General features: G+C 43.1%; 2 protein-coding genes across 3 annotated transcripts in view; one reads left to right on the top strand and one right to left on the bottom strand.

The window, feature by feature from the left end:
- Positions 1-1,183: 1,183 nt before the first annotated feature.
- Positions 1,184-13,865, bottom strand: LOC136710709 (uridine 5'-monophosphate synthase-like). The gene is made up of 7 exons (XM_066686485.1): positions 13,538-13,865; positions 7,250-7,376; positions 4,988-5,236; positions 4,124-4,567; positions 3,841-4,016; positions 1,920-2,034; positions 1,184-1,388 (listed from the first exon to the last, which is right to left on the bottom strand). Exons 1-7 carry the CDS (start codon positions 13,676-13,678, stop codon positions 1,216-1,218), a joined length of 1,425 nt encoding a protein of 474 aa, XP_066542582.1. The 5' UTR covers positions 13,679-13,865; the 3' UTR covers positions 1,184-1,215.
- Positions 13,866-17,966: 4,101 nt separating this feature from the next.
- The window catches only part of LOC136710711 (uridine 5'-monophosphate synthase-like), an 82,971-nt gene continuing 80,997 nt past the window's right edge, over positions 17,967-19,940 (top strand). The window contains exon 1 of one of the 2 annotated variants that reach the window (XM_066686487.1): positions 17,967-18,193. In XM_066686487.1, the coding sequence (XP_066542584.1) occupies positions 18,050-18,193 (144 nt within the window). In that variant the 5' untranslated portion in view covers positions 17,967-18,049. The remainder of the gene's footprint in view (positions 18,194-19,940) is intronic. The other variant, XM_066686490.1, reaches the window with a different exon arrangement.

The raw sequence follows: 19,940 nt of genomic DNA, 5'->3' as shown, positions 1-19,940 counted from the left end.
GTTAAAATCAAATAAACAAAAGTGAGGAACCCAGAGGTAATTATACGCCTCATGTTTGTAAACGATACCCTGCTCCGTTCAGTACGATTACTCACGTAGAGGCTCCGGCTGCGTCCCAAATAGCGGTATACACCACATAGCACTTCAGATAATTAGATCACTACACGCAGACTAGAAGGTACACTACTTCGACGGGGAGACGTGAAGCACATAGCCAAATACACGTTGTTTTTAAACCTGTCTCCAGAGAGCATTATTTTATGACTTAAAATGTGCACTACCTAGGGTACTGGGAGATAAGTTAACTTCGATTTCTGTGACCTGCAAACACCACCAGAGCTCTGACATCTCTCAGAACTTTACACATTTTCAGACACTATTTAAACAGCAGATGGAGATTATAAGTCTTTAAGAGACGTGAACATTATATTTTCACCTTCAATTCTCTTTAAACTGGAACTAAATAAGTGTTTAAATGAAATAAACAGTTCTGATGATGAACAGATCACAGCGAACACAGCTCTAGATTTTCTGATCATGAAACACACACATTGACTTCAGCCCCCGAGCCGACCTGTGACAGGTTCTGATATTAACCCAGTGCTGAACACCCTCTCTGGCCATGTACTAGTCACAGAGGGTATCTCTTCTTCTCTCTTCTTTCTCTCTCTCTGCAGACCCAACTGCATCTGGGTTTTTTTTTAAAGTCACTCAGTAGTGCACAGAAATCTGTTAGTGACCAATGTAAATGTGCTTTATCAACAACACCCAAAAAGATGTAGCTCAATTAACAAATCTCAAAGTAAAAAGTAAAAAATTAGTAACAAATCTGCTTTACTGACTGCGATTTATCAAGTCACACTGATCACATTACTTGCTTTGTCAGAATCCACAAATCTAAAAGGACCTTAATGTCCAGACAGCATTAAAGGTGTTAACAAACATCTGCTCAGTGCCAAAGACGGTGGAACGGAACATCTTTATCTTGTTCACTGCATTTTGAAAACATCCCACCATAAGATTAGAAACGGATTCATAAAAATGTTTAATCAAAAGTTATTTAATTTTCTCAATCCATTTATGAACTCATAAGGAAATACTCATTTATATTAATTTACAAAACAGAGTTAAAAAAAGCAAATGTCATAAAAAAATATAGACAAAAAAATCTGATAATAAAATTTATTTTTTTTTAAATTATTTTTTTCTAATATTTTAAGTCCATTCAAAGCGTTTGAGATAGGCCTCCCAGCCCGCTCTCCTGTACTCCTGTGCTGCCTTCACTCTGTCCTCACTCTTTAAGATCCCACGGCCCACGATGATGATGTCTGAGCGTCTAGAACAAATGACATCATCTGGTGTAATGTACTGCTGCCCCAGACCATCACCTGGAGGAGAAACCAACAGGAAAGTCAGCAAATACAACACCACTTCTGCATTAACTGGGGAACGCATTGTGGTGCATGAACCTGAATGTCCAAATGATCAGTAGAGTGTCAGTACAAGGTGAGAGTTTCTGATAAAGTGGCCAGTGAGTGTCAGTAGAAGGGGGGTGTTTCTGATAAAGTGGCCAGTGAGTGTCAGTAGAAGGGGGGTGTTTCTGATAAAGTGGCCAGTGAGTGTCAGTAGAAGGGGGGTGTTTCTGATAAAGTGGCCAGTGAGTGTCAGTAGAAGGGTGGGGTGTTTCTGATAAAGTGGCCAGTGAGTGTCAGTAGAAGGGGGGTGTTTCTGATAAAGTGGCCAGTGACTGGAAGTACAAGGTCAGGGGTCTAAATGGTGACCAGTGAGTTTCATCCTAAAGATTATTCCAGAGCTACAGCGCCATCTGGGGGTTCATAAACGAGCTGCAAATTCCAGTTCTTGTGCAAACAGGAGCTCAAAGAGATGGATGGTCAGTGAGAGATGGGATGGTCACGTACCTCCGCTCTGTAACTGCACCCCTGGAGTCATGTGGATGTGCTCTGGTTTACAGCTGACCTTGGACTGGCTGATAAACCCGAACACAAATTTCGGGAAATCATCTGCCATCTTCACCTGGGAAAGAAACGGAACAGCATCATCAGGTTCAGGTTCAGAAACGGAATCATCTCAAACCACACAACAGAAACAAACAAGACTTCACAGCTGAAAACGTCCAAAAAAAAAAAAATACAATGTCAGTGCATCATTGGTGTCATGTCTTTTTAATGTCTCTGAACTGCTCCACATCTGTCTCACACCTGCACTCACATCTGGATTCTGTGGCTGATGATAATCTGACCCACCTTAAAAGGTACATATTGTACCACTGTATCCACAAGTGAACATAGTTCTGTTCTTGGCAAAACAGGGCTTTTTGTTATAAACCACAATCTTCCAAAAGTTAATACATTTCGGGCCTGATTCATGAAACCTTCGTAAAAAAACAATAGTAAACTACGTGAATTGTACGAAGAAGTGGACATTCCCAAAGAATTGGTGCCAGATTCATGAACACTACGTAAACAGCAGATATTTTTAGTAGAACGTGTGTATGTTAGTGAATACCCAACGTTCGCAAATTGGGAGGATGTGCACATTTCTTTGTCGTTAGATTGAGGAGCCGCTGAGAAAAGCCTTACTCTCCACAGAATTTTATTTACTGTCAAATCTGCACTTTTTAGTTTCTTTCTATGTATATTTTTGCTCATTTATGGGGAAAGTAGCAAGACATTTGTCAGATTAAGATTAGTTATAGTACTGTGTAAAATGTTTAGTTTGAGAACATTACGTTTAAGAAGCCATTATCTGAGCAGTAAGAGAATATTTGCTCAAATAAAAATAAAAATAAAACATTATTAGTGATATTCTGTGTTTCAATGTATGGTTTAACCCTCAGCTTCTCTCCGTGTGGCAGTGCAGTTTAATTTGAGGTTATCATTTTGTTAAATAAACTAAAATATTTGCAGACCCCTGCACATTCACTTAAGCTTGTCCCGCAGCTGCACGGAAGGTAAAGGTGTTTTATTCTTGACACAAGCTCCTTCTATGAGTTTTCCCTCATCTGACTCTCTGTGGAGTCTCTCATAGAGGGATAACTGCCTGTGGATTTGCTCCTGATTTCCAAGAGTTCCTTTAAATGTGTTTGTTTTGATGAAGCATGTTATAAAACATCGGTGGTGCACGACCACACAACACTGCGATTGTAACATTTTACCGCGTCAAATATAACATTAGTTTAAAATCCCTGGGATGACGCTTGGATGATTGGAACAGCACAGGGTTGTAAAATGTTGCATTGTTGGATCTCGATAGTGAACTGACCAGAGACATCACTCAGATAATAAACTATAAACCTGTGTCATCTCCAAAGACGTTGAAGTTCTGTTAAATCCAGCAGCAGCGCAACACCAGCCAATTACACGGTTTACAGACTTCAAACTCGTTTATATTACAATGATCCACATTAAGTAACTGTCTGACTGCACGAGTAACAAAATAATTCAGCGAACAATAGCCCTTTAGCTACTGGAAGTCGCTCTGAATGAAAGGCCGTGTTCGGAAGAGGACTGTTTTGTGAAATTTCATTTGATTATTAATTAATTTATTGTTTATTTATTTAGTTTGTGCATTTTTATTAACCTTTATTTAAAGTTCAGTCATGTAGCATGATACTTTCAGCATCTTTCCGACAATTACGCACACTGTGTTTTCAGGAGCAAGTGTAAATTTAGTTTGTTCCTACGAACATTTACAAAAAAAGTGATTCACCGACGAGTTACGTGCAAATTCGCTCTGCTCACGTTTCATGAATAAGGTCCAATGAATCCCTCAGTTCCATAGAGCTCTCTCTTTGGTTAAATATTAAATGTAGAGTCTCACCACAGACTGCGTGTACTCTGTCGTGGCCAGACTGCCCTGAGAGCTCATCTCAGCGATGAGGAGACAGCCGTGGCCGAGGGGCTGACCCACAGCTTGTAACCCCTTCACCACACCTGGACCTGGCACAGCGTGGGCATTCACCATGTGACACCAGGACGAGATCTTATACAAACCTCCTGAAAAAAAGAGAAACACACATGTTTTGTCTCAGTAAATTAAGCTGGAGCCACACATCAAGCAACAGTTAAAATTAAACGTAACAAGCTCTTCTCTCCACACAAACCTTCGTACTGGAGTTTGACAGTGTTCCCGATGTCTGCAAACTTGCGATCCTCGAAAATGAGGAAATCATGTTTCTGTGCGAGCTTCAGCAGCCTGCTTCCCGTCTCCGGGCTGAAGTCCTCAAGGATGTCCACGTGGGTTTTCAGTACGCAGATGTAAGGGCCGAGAGTGTCGGCCAGCTCCAACAGCTCTTTGGATTGGGTCACGTCTGCGGACAGGCACAGATTACTCTTCTTCTCATCCATGAGGCGCAGCAGCTTAGAGGCCATTGGACTGACCCCAGGGAGAGTGGCTCGTTCCCTGTAACTCAGCTCTTTACACACCCTCTTCTCCTTCACCTCTGGGGAGATGCTCCTTCCTCGTTTCGAGGCCCTTCTGCTGGTCCCTGGAGGTTTAGTGAAGGTCTGGTTCCCCTCAATAAAAGTCTTCACTCTCGTGCGTGTGGCTGCAACAGGCAACATTTATTCACACTTTAATAAGAACTTCACAACAGAATCAGTTTATATTTACTATTACTTCTACAAAATAACATTCAACCATAACTTGTTCATTAATAAACAACTAGTGAATATATAACTCAACTTGAAAAAACTGAAAGTAGACACTGACTACGAGTTTGTATTTAATTAATATTTAATAGACAATGAACAATAATTTTTTTAATTTCTTATTTTGCAATTGATTGTAAATCCTGAAAATGTACTGCACTTAATCAATAACTGATATTTGTTCATGAATTATTGATAACAGACACTGAATAACTGAAATTAAGATATTTAAAAATAGAAAACCCATCATAAACAAACAATATCAGATACTGTGCTAACATTAGCACTGAGTGTGGTAATTAGAACGGAAGAGAAACCTGGGTCGATGCGTCCGGCGTCCAGCAGTACATCCAGCAGGGTGGAGATGTTAAAGACCGGGTGGAGGGTGATCCCCTCGGACTCGAGCATGTCTCGTCCTCCCTGCTCTCGGTCCAGCAGCACCACGGCGTCCTTCACCTTTAACCCCTCCTCCTCCAGCAGCCGAGCCGTCTCCAGCACACTGCTGCCACTCGTCACCACGTCCTTAACAATCAGACACACGTCGCTCCTCACCATCCGCTTCGTCCCTGAGAGGACAGAGAAGTCTCAGATCAAATAAACCAGCATTTCACTCAGAACCAAAGGTATACATTTGTCCTCAATCAAAACTATGTGGTGCCTCACATCAGAGGGGTTTACGCTTGAACTATGACGCTTGCTTGAAGAGTTTAATTTGGAGCCGTTGCCTATTGGTTAGAGAAGAGGGCTTAGGGCTGAAAGGTTGTTGGTTTTTTTCCCATGAATAACAGGAAAATTGGGGACGGTGGAAGTGAAGGAACAGCACTGTCCTCCTCCCTTAATCCATGGCTGAGTGGCCCTTGAGCAAGGTACTGAACCCACAACTGTGTCCCAGGCCTGGGGATGGCTGCCCGCCACTCTGGGTGTGTGTTAACAACTTCTAGTGCACTTGTGTGTGTGTGTGTACGCGCGCTCACTACCGCAGATGGGTTAAATGTGGAAGACATTTTCTGTATGTTGTACAATGACAAATAATTGCACATTATAATTTTCATTAATGTATCGTTTGTCAACTACACAATTGGGGCGGCACGGTGGTGCAGCAGGTAGGTGTCGCAGTCACACAGCTCCAGGGTCCTAGAGGTTGTGGGTTCAATTCCCGCTCCGGGTGACTGTCTGTGAGGAGTGTGGTGTGACCGTATGTGTGAGTGTGTGAGTGAATGTGTGTTGCCCTGTGAAGGACTGGCGCCCCCTCCAGGGTGTATTCCCGCCTTGTGCCCAATGATTCCAGGTAGACTCTGGACCCACCGCGACCCTGAACTGGATAAGGGTTACAGATAATGAATGAATGAATGATGAACTACCCAATTATTATTAATCTTCGTTTAATTATGCATTATGTCAGGACATCATGTTCTTTTACTTCACTTCCATCTTAAATTGTGAAGCAAATACATTTTGGCACCTGATGCTACTGCAACATTTAAAGTGAAATTGAATGTTTTAAACAAAAAAATCTGTCAAATATGCATCTGAATTCAGCTCCCATCACAGTCCCAGGAGTGTATGATAAAATACTCTGATATCACTGCAGACTGGCAGAGCTGCTTACTAGCCTTGGCTCAATAAAGGATTTTTATAGAAAACTGTGATAAATTTAAATCAATGAAGATAACATTTTTTTAAATTACTGTAATCTGTGATAGTCAATATTAAAAATGAAGACACACAACAGTAAAGAAATATATAACAGTAATTTAGCAGTCATCAACCAGTCTATTGCTCGGTGCACGTTGGTTGATTGCCCCTCATTTAAATAATAAGCCTTTTCCCACATAAAAATAATTAACCCCTAATATCAGTCCACACTCACTGGTGACTATGTGGAAGTCTGACCCCATGACTTTAGACACAGGAGCAGATAAACTTCCTGTTGTAGGAAACACAGGGTGTTAGTCCTGCATGTGTCAAAAACAGACTCAAAGCATATCTTTGCTTTTTACATAAGCTTTTACCACTGCTGTGCTGCACGCGGCCGGTGTGAAAATCTATGCTGATTAATATAGAGGTGTATAGCAGCGTGGTAAACATGTCTGTTGTGCCGATAAATTCCATAGGCTGCAACAAAAATGCTCACTTGCCTTTCACAAATGAAAGGCCTTGTAATGCACACATGGGGTACTTGACTTATAACACAATATATTATCGGTTCTCACAATAAGTCTGGAGAACTTTCTGGAAATTCACATTACTGCCCAATCCTTCTACTTAAAGAGCACAGATCATAACCTGGGAATGAAGCACTGTTCTTTTCTTTGTGTTCTGATGTTTTCTGTTTCTCGTTTCCCAACATGTTGCTTTAACCAGGCTGTTTCCATGTCCCAAACACCTCAAAGTGTCGCACTGCCACAGATCAGATATGGATCAGATGTCAATACCACATATGAATGTGGAACAAATCTGATTTTAAAATGTCAGATTCAATGTGATTTGTGCTGTTCACACAGTGCCCACCCAGAGAGCAGAGTAGAGTGCCTCATTGTCTCGCACTGTAGAAGTAGAGTTAAGAGATGAATGATTACCATTGTCCTTGGTATTTCCAGTGCAGGTGAGTACGGGGTGGTGTTGGTTGGTGGTGTATGGGTCGCTCCACACATGTTTGGACTTCTCTGCAGCATCTACAGCATGTTTATTCAGCATTTCGTTCACCTGAGTGGAACAGGGTGAGAGTGTGTGTTAAGACACAGTAAATGATTTCATCATGAAACAATATATATGAATCTCTGGAGCACTTGCACACGAGCTTAACGTCACCCTTGCCCAATGCCAAGTGTCAGCTAGAGGAGTATCCATGGGTTACAGTCAGATTTTGTTTTCTTTTTTTGCTATGGGCACCATATTGGGGAAATCTCTAGTTTCAGAGCGCAGTACAAATGTAAACAGATGGGAAAGACAGATACATTTATCTCATACATGTGGAGAGTCTCACAACACTTAGAAGACCATTACTTTTTTTTTTGTCCGTGAGGTAAAGGATCCCACAGTGTTGCATAAGTAGAAAAAGACAATTATACAATTAGCCACATTATCATTTTCTTTACAGAATCTAAAGAAAAACTGGTAGAACTCCAGACTCGAATGCGTTTCTCTGGTCTTCTGTCTGAATCTGAGTGAACTATTCACACACAGATCATATGCAATATCAGTAATTGTCTAATTTCTCTCCTGTGTTGTTTTAGTGTATAAGAGACTACAGACACAAGCCACATATTGCTTTGTCTCAGTCTTTTCCTCATTTAATCTGATATTACTGGTAATCCTAAAGTTTAATATATAATATAATAGTGATCAGTGAGAGTGGTTTCCACAATATTGTGCACAACCTTAGGCCGAATCCCAACATCTCACTACACCCTGTGTATGGAAAAGTAAAGGTCATAAAATATTATATATTATATATTCTGCACTCATAGTGCACTATATGTTTAAACTATTGTTTAGTGAGCTATAAGGTTCACATATCCAGGTCGAATTTGTTTCTCATTACTGTCTGGGTGCAGTATTACTAGTTTTGTCATCTGTGATGTGCACAAAGTGTAGGAAGCATGGTTCAACATCAACAACCCAATCTTCTCTACTCACTGACAGACCAACAGAGCAGTGTTTACAAACGTGAGGGGGATAAATGAATGGGTCACAGATCCATTCTTATATTTCTTCAATTATAACATCTAAGTGAGGACAAAAAGTGTATATGTAACGTACATGTGAATGTAATAATAAAACAATTTAAACATCACTTTAAATACGACCTAATAAATATCAAAACACAAATCTACAATAGAAGAAACGGAGAAGTTCCCTGAAGAAGAGGAACGAGGTACAACACAAGCTTTATGGGATATTATGCCTCTTCCATATCTGGCTAAGACACCTCTAATCACGCCTGCAAGGCAGATGACGCACAGTGACGAGGGTAGGTGGGCCCGCCCCTCACCTATAACCTCTGGACACTAGCGTATCTCTTCAGTTCTTATGCTCTTCACCTCGCTAAGAACACCTTACACTTCTCTGCTAATCTAGCTAGCTAGTTAGCTCTTTTCCTTGGCAAAGATACTACAAATAGCTTACTGTTCCAATAGGAAAGAACGGCAACAACCTTACGTTGGTGAGTCGTCTTTCCGCAGAGCGCTGTTTTGGAACGTCTTTTGCCTTCTTCTCTTGAGCTCGCTTTGCCTAGTCTCGGTGCTAGCCCGTTTAGTTTTGCTAACGGCTATCTAAATGAGTTCGCAAGCAGGTACCCGCCACGGCAGGAAAGTCCCTCGCCCTTGTCCTCAAGGGTGTGGGTTCGCTATTCATGAGAAGGACCTGCATGATGCGTGCCCAGTTTGCTTGGGAATCGTTCATGCTAGGAGGGCCTTAGTGCAGCCTGAGGCGTACGAGTTCTGTCACCGGCTCAGACGTTCTACCCTGGAGTGCAGGGTGTCGTTTGTTAAGAAAATTCTCGGACAAGCAGCTTTGGACCGTGAGGATCCCGTTTTCCCAACAAGTTGAGCCTTCTCACTCGGACGCTGAAGAGGCTGAATCAGTGGGTGAGTCGTGTATTAGTTGGTCTGAGCACATGGAGAGTCTGGGGGACGTGTGTGAAATGGGTTCGCCATCACCGGCTCACCTAATGAAGCCCCGGATCCCCGAGCCCGCAGCTGAACTCGAGGACGACGACCCTTTTGATCTCGGGTTAGATGAGCACGGTCTCTCCGAGGACGAGCAGGAGGACCTACCGGCTCCTCTCGTTGCAGCGGCTTCAGGGGGGAAACAGGACGAGGCGGACATGTCCTTTATCTCCCTTTATCGCCGTGCTGCTCAGAAATTGGACGTCCAGTGGCCCGCTCCTTACACAGCCAAAGCAGCTACGAGATTCTCTGGGTTTTTTCTTTCCCCGGTCCCGACAGCGGTGAAACACCGTCTCCCGCAGTTTCCGGACTTCATCGCCGAGCTAAAGTCCTCATGGGCTAAACCACTGTCGACCCGTATGACGGCTCCGGGTTTTGCTCCATTTCTCGACATAGAGGGGGCGGAGGAGACAGGTCTGCTGAACGCCCCTCCCATGGAGCCTTCACTAGCAGCTTATCTCGACCCATCACACAACCTAGGGGTAGCAGGACCAGCCGTGCTTCCCTCTAAGCCCTGCCATTTTTCCTCCTCGCAGCTGGATAAAGTTTACCGCGCGCAGGCAGGCACAGCTAGGGCTATGAATTCAGTCATCCTTCTCCAAACATATCAGGCGATGTGTTTGGCCGAGCTCGGAGAGCAACTGCCGGCGGAGAGCCCGTTAACCGCCTTGCTTAACGAGGTCAGAATTGCCTCGGATTACATCCTGTGCATGTCCCGCTGTGCTGCACTGTCGCTGGGCAGAGGAATGGCGTCAACGGTGGTGGCTCAGCGCCACTTGTGTCTGACTATGTCCGATATGTCGGAAAGAGACAGAGTGTCTTATTTGGACGAACCAGTTTCATCTGCAGGTTTGTTTGGTCACTTTCTCGAAGCCATTCAGGCTAAATTCAAGATCAGGAAAAAGCAGACAGAGGCACTATTCTGCCAAGAAGGGAGGCTAAGCAGAAGCCAGCGTGGGTCGCTCGTAAGCCTGCCACTCCATTTCTCGCTGGGAAGAGGTCTGCACCAGCAGTTCTTCCGGGGAAGCAGCAACCACAAAAACAGGCCCTGCGTCACTCCGCCTGGAGCAGGGGTCCTCCACCTGGACTTCAGAAGGATTCAGCGGTGAGGAGGAAGAAGCCTAACTCATCCTAACCTTCAGTTCAGTCTCCAAGGCTCGGAGACGCTGCAGCCTCTCCCCTCAGGCCCCTCAAGAAGCGCCACCCTTCTCCCGTACCGGGGCCCAGGCCAAAAAGTACACGTTCTACCCCAGTATTGTTCACAAAGCACCTGTTCTGCCCAGACACGTGTGCACAAACATCCCCTCAATCCTTTCCCAGTTCTCAGGGGTGGGTGGGTTTCCCTCAATGTTTACAAGCCCCCAGTTTGGGTGCAATAAAAGAGCATTATGTTCCTCGATGTGCCTTAATAAAGTCTCATTTTGTACATCAGGAAATAAAGGTGTCTGTTTCAAGCCCAATAAAAGATCTGGCGTTAGTGAGCCCGAGGAAGCATTCTGTGTGCTCCCCAGCTCAGCCACAGGAGGGCCTCATTTCCCCACAAATAGGCTGTTATCACGGCCGACTCGCAGCTCATGCAGCAGAGTGGCGCGCATGCGCAGTCTCTCCTTGGGTAGAAAGGACCGAGTGCGTAGGGTACCGTTTACAATTTCGAATTCCCCCTCCCTATTTTCCAGCATGGTGCTCACCCGAGTATCGGGCAGTGCTGCAGCGGTCCTCAAGGAGGAGATAAGAAATCTCCTCAGCAAAGAGGCAATAAGAGTGGTGCCTCAGACCGAATCACGAATGGGCTGGTACAGCCGTTACTTTGTTGTGCCGAAAAAGGACAGGGAGCTCGCCCAATTTTGGATCTGAGAGTGCATTTGAGCAAGCATTTGAGAGTTTTCACTTTCAAAATGCTAACTCTGCGCCAGTTCCTTCGCTCGATTGGCCCGGGGGACTGGTTCACGTCCATAGATCTCACAGACGCATATTTTCATATAGCAATCCATCCAGATCACAGAAAGTATCTGAGGTTTGCATTCGAGGGAGTGGCGCACGAGTGGCTCGTTCTCCCGTTCGGGCTTTCTCTAGCTCCTCGCACTTTTACGAAGTGTATGGAAGCAGCTCTCGCCCCACTGCGGGGGCGAGGAGTGCGCATGCTCGCGTATTTGGACGACCTCGCTATAATAGCGCGGTCGAAAGTGAAAGCTCGGACAGATACAAACGCTGTGCTTTCTCATTTGAAGCGGCTGGGCTTATCGGTCAATTTAAAGAAGAGCTCTCTAATCCCCAGTCAGAAACGTTCTTTTCTGGGGTTAGAAATATGCTCGCTCTCCGGCCGAGCATGTCTGTCAGAGCGCAGAATATGTGACCCTTCTGTTGTGGAGCAGTCTCCACCTTCTGTCACTCAGGGCGATGCATATATACCAGGTTACCTGAACCTGGGGGCAGACCTCCTCTCCAGAGAGGGCCCTTCAGCGCGGGAATGGTGAATCAGCCCTCTGGTGGCAATGCAGAAATGGGATCGATTTGACAAGGCCAACGTAGATCTCATCGCATCCAGAGAAAACATGCACTGTCCTCTGTTTTTCTAACGGACTACAGCGCGCCCCTGGGAGTGGATGTGCTGGCACACCCGTGCCTCCAGTATGCGTTGCCTCCAGTAGCTCTTATATTGCCAACACTGGAGAGGGTGCGCCAGGGAAACCTTTCCCTAATTCTGGTAGCCCCCTGCTGGCCATCGAAACCATGGTACGCAGAGATAGTCAGTCTCCTTGCAGGGGACCATTGGTCTCTCCCTCTTCACAAGAACCTCCTGTCTCAGGCAGGTGGAGAAATAGTTCACCCTCGACCGGAGTTGTGGTGTCTCCACGCTTACCCGCTGAAAGGTCAATGTTAATGGCTCATGGCTTACCCTCCAATGTAGTTGCCTTTATTCAGAGTGCAAGAGCAGCCTTTACAAGAGGTCTGTATGCATTTAAATGGCATGCATTTGAGCTTTGGTGTTAGGAGAGGGAATTGGTCCCTTTCCAATGTTCCAGGAGTCTGTGGACATCAAGTTCGTTTCATATAAGACTGCTCTACTCCTAGCTTTAGCATCTGCAAAACGGGTGGGTCAGTGTCAGTGCACCCTTCTTGTACCCAGTTTGCACCAGGGGACACTAAGATGACTCTGTGTCCTAATGCCAGGTGCTAGTGTCCAGAGGTTATAGGTGAGGGGCGGGCCCAACTACCCTCGTCACTGTGCGTCATCTGCCTTACAGGCGTGATTAGAGGTGTCTTCAGCCAGATATGGAAAAGGCATAATATCCCATACAGCTTGTGTTGTACCTCGTTCCTCTTCTTCAGGGAACAGTGGTTATATGCATAACCTAACGTTAAGAGATTTTAGATATTGAGTCATTTAGCTTTCCTCCTCACTATAAATATTTCAGTTTCAACTGTGCGAGCGAGCTATCCGTTATAAACTAACTGACCGAACACTTAAAAGCACTTAAAGTCTGTTTCGAAGGACAAGTGAAGTACGGCGCTATGACAGACACCAAATTATTATTTATATTTTAACATATCTCAATAAACACTCGTTTATCACAGTAAACTAGAAACAGTCCCCTTAAATCAATAGCTAATACTCCCGCTCCGTTCGTTTACATTCAAACTGAGAAGCGCGGGAACTCCAGTGTCGCGATACAACAGACGCCAAGGGAGACACAATATCACTTAAACACTTATAAAAGAGAGATTTATGAGATTAAGAGGGGGTATTATTTTTAATATTGTTTTTCCCTAGATTAAACACAATAAACGTATTATAATAAAATAGTGAAAATAACTTAAAAATCGTAGTTATCACATACATTTCTCCTTTCCCCCTCGTGGCACTGTGTAACACTGTATGGAAATTAACGCTTGATGTACGCGTATCCTTAGTTCCTTCTTTATCGTATACTGTACCAAACGAGGTAAACATCGAGTGGGACTCGCACTTGGCCCAGTTTCAGAAAACCGTAATCAGACCTAATGCGGATAAATGGAACTGACCGTATGTTTTGTTTTCCGGAACACCTCGACCAAACTCGGACCAGACATGCCGCGCCGGCTCCGAGTCCATGCCGAGTCCCCGAGTCGATACCAGACCTGGCCGGAGTCCACCGTGTTGGCTGTGTGTAACTGATTTGTGTGTATCTGTGTTGTGTATGTGTGTGTTTAACTGACCTCATTGCGTAGATCTGGGTTTGAGTCCATGACTTGGAGGTCGATGTAAATTGGAGAGAGGAGTCCACTCTTCAATTTAAACTGCCCAAACTTCACTGCTTTCGCATCGTGGAGCTTCAATATCAACTTATCAGTAGCCATCGTCTTCAAATAACTAAAAATAATACACACTCACTCAGTCCTCTTACTTTACCCTCACACACTGCTCTCGCGTTAACGATGAATCGCACAAAGAGGCTTCAGAACATGTGGCAAGAACTGTATGAAGCGCGTAAAGAGGTTGGTTACGTTACGTTACGTTGCCGTGACGTCACCGATAGCGCCGGAAGCGGTTTGAGTTTGCCGGTGTGGAAGCCAAGCACAGTGGAAAAATGGTGTTTCTTAACAAAAATTAATTAAGTCATAACTGTCGCATCTTTGGTAAACATTATTGTATTTATTTAAACATTGACTAAAATCATACTGACAAGTTTTTTGACCTCTATCACCATTACCCTCACATCAAAAACAGATTATCTGGGTGGATGAATGAATGAATGAACCACATAAAATCAAATTAAGGTGTTTTTATTGATATATTTGGCAGTGATTATTCCCATGCAGACACTGTTGCATGAGGCCTTCACAAATATTTATTTATTTATTTTGTGCTTCAAGGCTTTATGAGGCTTCATTGGGCCATCGCTCTGAATTCATATTGAGAGGAGACGATTTACACTTGTAGACAAAACAGAGATGGTTTATATCGATATCGGAATTATATAATATCGACTGAAATTTAGAAATATATCGATATATATAATTTTTGGCCGTATCATCCAGCCCTAATCGTATAGGTCGCAACTACATCACAAATTTTTAAGAGCAAAAATAATATCCATTATCGTTATCTGACTTATGCAATGGCATCATCCAGTTACCCGTATTACATCATACGCTCTTTACCTGAGTTGCTTTGACACAGTGAAGAGCTCTGAGGTGGAGGAATTTGCTCCAAAAAATTGGAGTGACTTCAGTCGTGTGGAGGGGGTGTTGTAAGAAAATATCAGATTTACAGTAAACCGTGGTGTTACATAAATGAAAGAAGTCTTTAACAACAGAAAGGGTAAACACAGCTAATCCGTTTCACCTCCTCAAGCAAAAACCCTGGCAGAGGAAGAGGAAAATACAAAAACGCTGTTCAACAGCCACTGAACCTCCACTGACTCTGCCCAGACACTACACTGTATTGGTTATTTACACTGAAGTGTTGTTACTTTTTGTAAACTTGATTACATTTGCTGTTTGTACACACACACACACACACACACACACACACACACGAGTTCGGCACTTTGGTTTATTTATTTATTTGAACAGTGGGCCATGATATAAACTATGTCTTTCTTTGATTATCACCCCTCACACCTATCCATCTAGCCCATCTCCCCCTTCCTTCGACCATCAAACCTTCTCTTCACACTTACCCCACCTCTCATTCTTCTCCCGATTATCATATTCTTCATCCCCCTCATTCTATGTACTCCTCCTCTCACTCCTCGTCTTCCTCCTGCTCCTCCCCCAACCCGATTATCATATTCTTCATTCCCCTCATTCTATGTGAAAAATAAACTCCAGTCAACGCCGAACTCCAGTCTCCTGACTCTTCGATGCCGAATTTCTAACAGCCATAAGTGTTACTTAAGGGTTTACACATTTAAACTGATTATAATCCAATACTGTGCTGAGTACAAAACAGATACAGTCCTATAATTCTGTAATCAAATTAAAATAATGATTGTAGACATGAGAGACTTAGTGGATTTCATAAGTCTGCAGTTCACCCCATAATCAGATTAACACAAATATATCATTAAAATATCAGGAGTGCTATGTATTTCATTTTCACTGAAACGTAATGTTTTAAACTACAACTAGTGGAGGGTACCTAGTTCTGTTGGAGATAAACTATTTCCTTTTTTTAAATCACAAAGGCTGCATTTCCTACATTCACCTTCCCACAAAACATCTAGACCCCCACTTTCTGGTTTGTGCCCACGTGCTGCGTACGCCCCGCTCATTTGATGGCCTTCGGCCTGCAGAGATGTGTAGTTGTCTGAATGTCGTCTACCGAATTTGAGCAACTTCAAAATATATTGTTTGAATTTTTTTATCTGAATTTATTAACCCTTGAATAATAACAGTGAAAACGTGTTCTTGAAAATTCGCGAGATCTATTCAAGAGCAGTTATATTCAGATGCAGAATTTCAGTGCAAAAAGATTCAGTGCTACTACAAATTCAAAGGTGGTAATATTTCAAAGTCTGATGAGACTTCCATAGAGAACCGATTCAGAAGCTCTGAAGATTGTAACAAATCTTTGTACAATAATGAATTAATTCAGTCAGTCAGTCATCTTCTGGACCTAATTCAACCTGAACATTGTTGTGGTCGGTCTGGATCAACGAATCAATAAATGAATCAATTAATTGGTCAATGAATGTCAGCGTCACCGGTGATGACCTTTTCACCTGAGAGTAGTTTTTCAGCCCGTTACGTCCTCATTTAGAAATAGAAATGGAGTCTAATCTAGAGTTGTGTGTGTGTGTGTGTGTGTGTGTGTTCAGTCAATAAAGCACCTTTGTCCTGACTGGTGTGATTATATTATGGTTGTTCAGTGAGTGAAATAGAGAAGGGTTGATAGTTCGGATTGTGACAGAAGAGGTTTATCATCACGGAGATTACAGCAGCAGCTTAAAAAACAGCTCGTTTTACATCATACATCTATAAAAATAATGATAGGATGTATAGCATTTATATTTATTTATTTTCAAAAGTGCTTTAATACAGAGCCCCTGAAGCGACATGGTGAGAATTTCTTTTTAGGGAAAATTCTAGTAAGCACCACTTAGTAAGTCGTGAGCAGCACTTTGTATGTTTTTCTGTTTCTACAATGTGACGTGACTCCAAAAAGTTAAATAGGTCTTTGTCCATGATGGAGGAGTTACAGCACATCCTCTCCTTTCCTGCCATGTCGCCAGACAGAGAGACAAAGTAGTGCTCACGACTTAGTTAGTGGTGTTCACGAGATTTTTCCCTAAAAAGAAATTCTGACCATGTCCCTTCAGGGGCTCCGTAGGATTGTAACTGTAAACAGTGCGCTAAACACTGAGAATGTATTTACAGTTAACATCCAGGATTTTTATCAGTCCTTTATTAAATTAAATATGGTGGTGCTGGACATATTTAACAAACACGTGATGGCTCTTGTGCAGCGAGGAATCAGGAAACAAACATGATCCACACACTGTATTCTTCAAAACAATATGTCAACACATTTACTAACAGAGGCCTTTCACAAACCATCGTGAATTAGAATCCTTAACGTAACAGGCCTTTAAAGATAATATAATATAAATAATATAACAGGGGCTACAAAGTTGTGCGACAGGTAGTGTTTCTGTCACACAGCTCTGTCACACAGCTCCAGGATCCTGGGGTTGTGGGTTTGAGCCCTGCTCCAGGTCACTGTCTCCAGAGTTCAGAGAACGGATGCAGCTCATTAATCCGCTAAGATATCTGACTGAGAGGTGTTAATACACTTGTTCACAGGTGTTCCACAGTGTGACAGTGTGGACTTTACCATGCGTCAGTCAGCGTTGTTTTTCCACACTAAGGTCTGATGTTACTTTAAAAACTTTGAATTTACACTCCTTTACACTCCATGTGCACTCGCTGGATCAGCCCAGTCTCTGTGTGCCCTTACCCCGTGATTTAAAAATGAAGCACTGCTCACCTCCACTAGTGCATTATTAATGTGTTCACTGCCACAGTTGAGTTACAAGCAGAAGATATATTTTACACAATAATAAATGAATTAAAGTGGTAATGTTTTATTTTTTAACTAATCCCTGATAATCTTACAGGCATCAGTATCTGTAAAGAAACACCGCTGAAAACCCCTGACCATTCTTCGTTTATTCAGCAATGTTACTGTCCCTGTAAGAGCCAAGCCCTATGGCGTTATTTTTGTGCCACAATTCTGCACGCGCGCGCGCGGATATTTCGAACGAGCAAGAAGGTTTCTGCGCGCGGATATTTTTGAGTGAGCAAGAAGGTTTCTGCACGCGGATATTTTTGAGTGAGCAAGAAGGTTTCTGCGCGCGGATATTTTTGAGTGAGCAAGAAGGTTTCTGCACGCGCGATGTCTCTGATCTCTCGATGTCTCTGGCGCGTATGTCCTTCCCACTTGGCGGTCAAACCATCCAATCAGAAATGTCATTTGACGTTTCTGATTGGCTGAATCTGAGGCACTTTGTAATTGGCTGTAAGTGGGTAGCGAGCGCGCAGGTCAAAGACATCGAAAGAAACCTTCTTGCTCGTTCGAAATATATGCGCGCGCGCGTGCAGAATTGTGGCACAAAATTAACGCCATAAAGCCCCACCCTCAACGATTGGGGGGGGTGACAAACGCCCGCCAACACGTCTTTTATATGAAATGATGCGGGTTAGCTAAGTGTTAGTCATTTGAGGATGGAAGGTGTTAAGAAGTTGATATTGAAGCTCCACGAGGTGGAAGCAGTGAAGTTCGGAGAGTTTCAACTGAAGAGTGGACTTTTTTCTCCTATTTACTTCGACCTCCGAATAATCGTCTCTTACTCAGAGTTACTCCGAGAGGTTAGTAACGCACACACACACAAACGTTAGTTCGGTCTGGACTACTAGAACTAAAGGATTCCCTTTATGTAATCGCAGAGTTACTAGATAGCTGGAGCGGTCTCCAGAGGACAGTTATAGCACGAGGAGCCGCTGTTCAGATGAGTTATACCCTACAATACTTTGGGAGTCGGATATGGATGAGAAACTCAGTTTCCCAGTACCCAGAGCTCAATAGCACCACTTTAAACGTATATCACGACACAGCGAGGAAAACACAATGGTGAACTAGAGGTCTGCATTTACAGGAGGAAATGCGAGATGTTGCGCCGCTGAAACCCCCGTCCCCCAATCCGCGTCTTTCCCGCTTAAAGCGAGGTCGTCGGTACGGAAAACCTGCGTGGGTCACTAGGCGACGCTATGGTGAAGGTGTTGACCGCTAAGCTGTTGGTAGTGGGATTTTAAGAGAGCACTCTTCCGCAGCAGTTTGCATTGGACTCTATGGAGCTCCGTAGGCCGTGAATGGAAAACGAAACATTTTGAATTCCATCTTTAAAACAATTCCACCTTAAGAAACCCAGAATTGTAGTGAGATGTTCAGATCGCAGGCCAAAAGAGTCTTAAAAGCAAAAAAAGATGGCCAATACATTTAAAATACCACATTAAAAAAATTTCACCTTAAGAAACCCACAGTTGTATTGAGACCTCCACCTTTAAAAATGACCACTTGAAATAAAGCTTAAAATGTTGAAAAGACAGCCAGTATATTGTGAATGAAGTATTGTAAAAACAATTCCACCTTAAAAAACCCTGGATAATTAAGACGTCCCCCTTAAAAATTACCTTTTAAAGTGTTAGAGACTGCCTACGTCATTCACACCTCTCAAGTACATACCTCTTCAGGCCGGAGGCCCGCAAGTGGGAGGGGCGTACGCAGCAAGTGGGTAGAAACCAGAAAGTGGGGGTCTAGATGTTTTGTGGGAAGGCGAGTGTAGGAAATGCAGCCTTTGTGATTTGAAAAAAGGGCATTGTTTATCTCCAACAGAACTAGGTACCCTCCACTAGTTAGAGTTTAAAATATTACATTTCAGTGAAAATTAAATACATAGCACTCCTGATATTTTAATGATATATTTGTGTTAATCTGATTATGGGGTGAACTGCAAACTTATGAAATCCATTAGGTCTCTCATGTCTACAGTCATTATTTTAATTTGATTACAGAATTATAGGACTGTATTATCTGTTTTGTACTCAGCACAGTATTGGATTATAATCAGTTTAAATGTGTAAACCCTTAAGTAACACTTATGGCCCACTGTTCAAATAAATATTTAAAGCAGCTCCTTTCCATTAATGGACATGGGAGAAAATGGTGCTAATAATTTGTAAATAATCATAATATTCAGTAAACCTCCCATGAGTACTCAGTCATAGTGGGTGTATATGACACTAGAGTCAGTGCCTGTAGCTACAAGGTGAACTTAATAAGATGGAAACTCACTGTAATGTAGTTATTGTTTAATGAATTCTGAGATAGTGGTGCAATCTTTCAGGAAATTTGGCCGTAGCTCGAAAACTTTACCGTACGACAAGGACAGTCTGGCGCTCGAGATGGTGTAAACATTTTTGCACTTTGAGCGAGAATTGATGGTGTAATGACGAGTTAAAAACAGGCAAAGTTGAAAATCTGCGTGCCGAGCCGCTCTTAAAATACATTGAGCTCTATGGGAGTAAAACCATCCCAAGTGTCAAACAAAAGTTCATA

The sequence above is a fragment of the Hoplias malabaricus genome, chromosome 12 (genome assembly GCF_029633855.1).
Source record: "Hoplias malabaricus isolate fHopMal1 chromosome 12, fHopMal1.hap1, whole genome shotgun sequence".
Taxonomy (NCBI): domain Eukaryota; kingdom Metazoa; phylum Chordata; class Actinopteri; order Characiformes; family Erythrinidae; genus Hoplias; species Hoplias malabaricus.
The sequence above is the reverse complement of the archived record's forward strand: the minus strand, read 5'-3'. Positions and strand labels throughout refer to the sequence as shown.

What these genes read in the sequence shown, in the direction of transcription:
- LOC136710709 (XM_066686485.1), bottom strand. Translation starts at nt 13,678, where the DNA reads ATGGCTACTGATAAGTTGATATTGAAGCTCCACGATGCGAAAGCAGTG. An exon ending in TGGAAATACCAAGGACAATG is followed by an intron (nt 5,237 to 7,249) that starts GTAATCATTCAT and finishes CTGTCCTCTCAG; the next exon opens with GGACGAAGCGGATGGTGAGG. An exon ending in CAGAGTACACGCAGTCTGTG is followed by an intron (nt 2,035 to 3,840) that starts GTGAGACTCTAC and finishes TTTCTTTCCCAG; the next exon opens with GTGAAGATGGCAGATGATTT.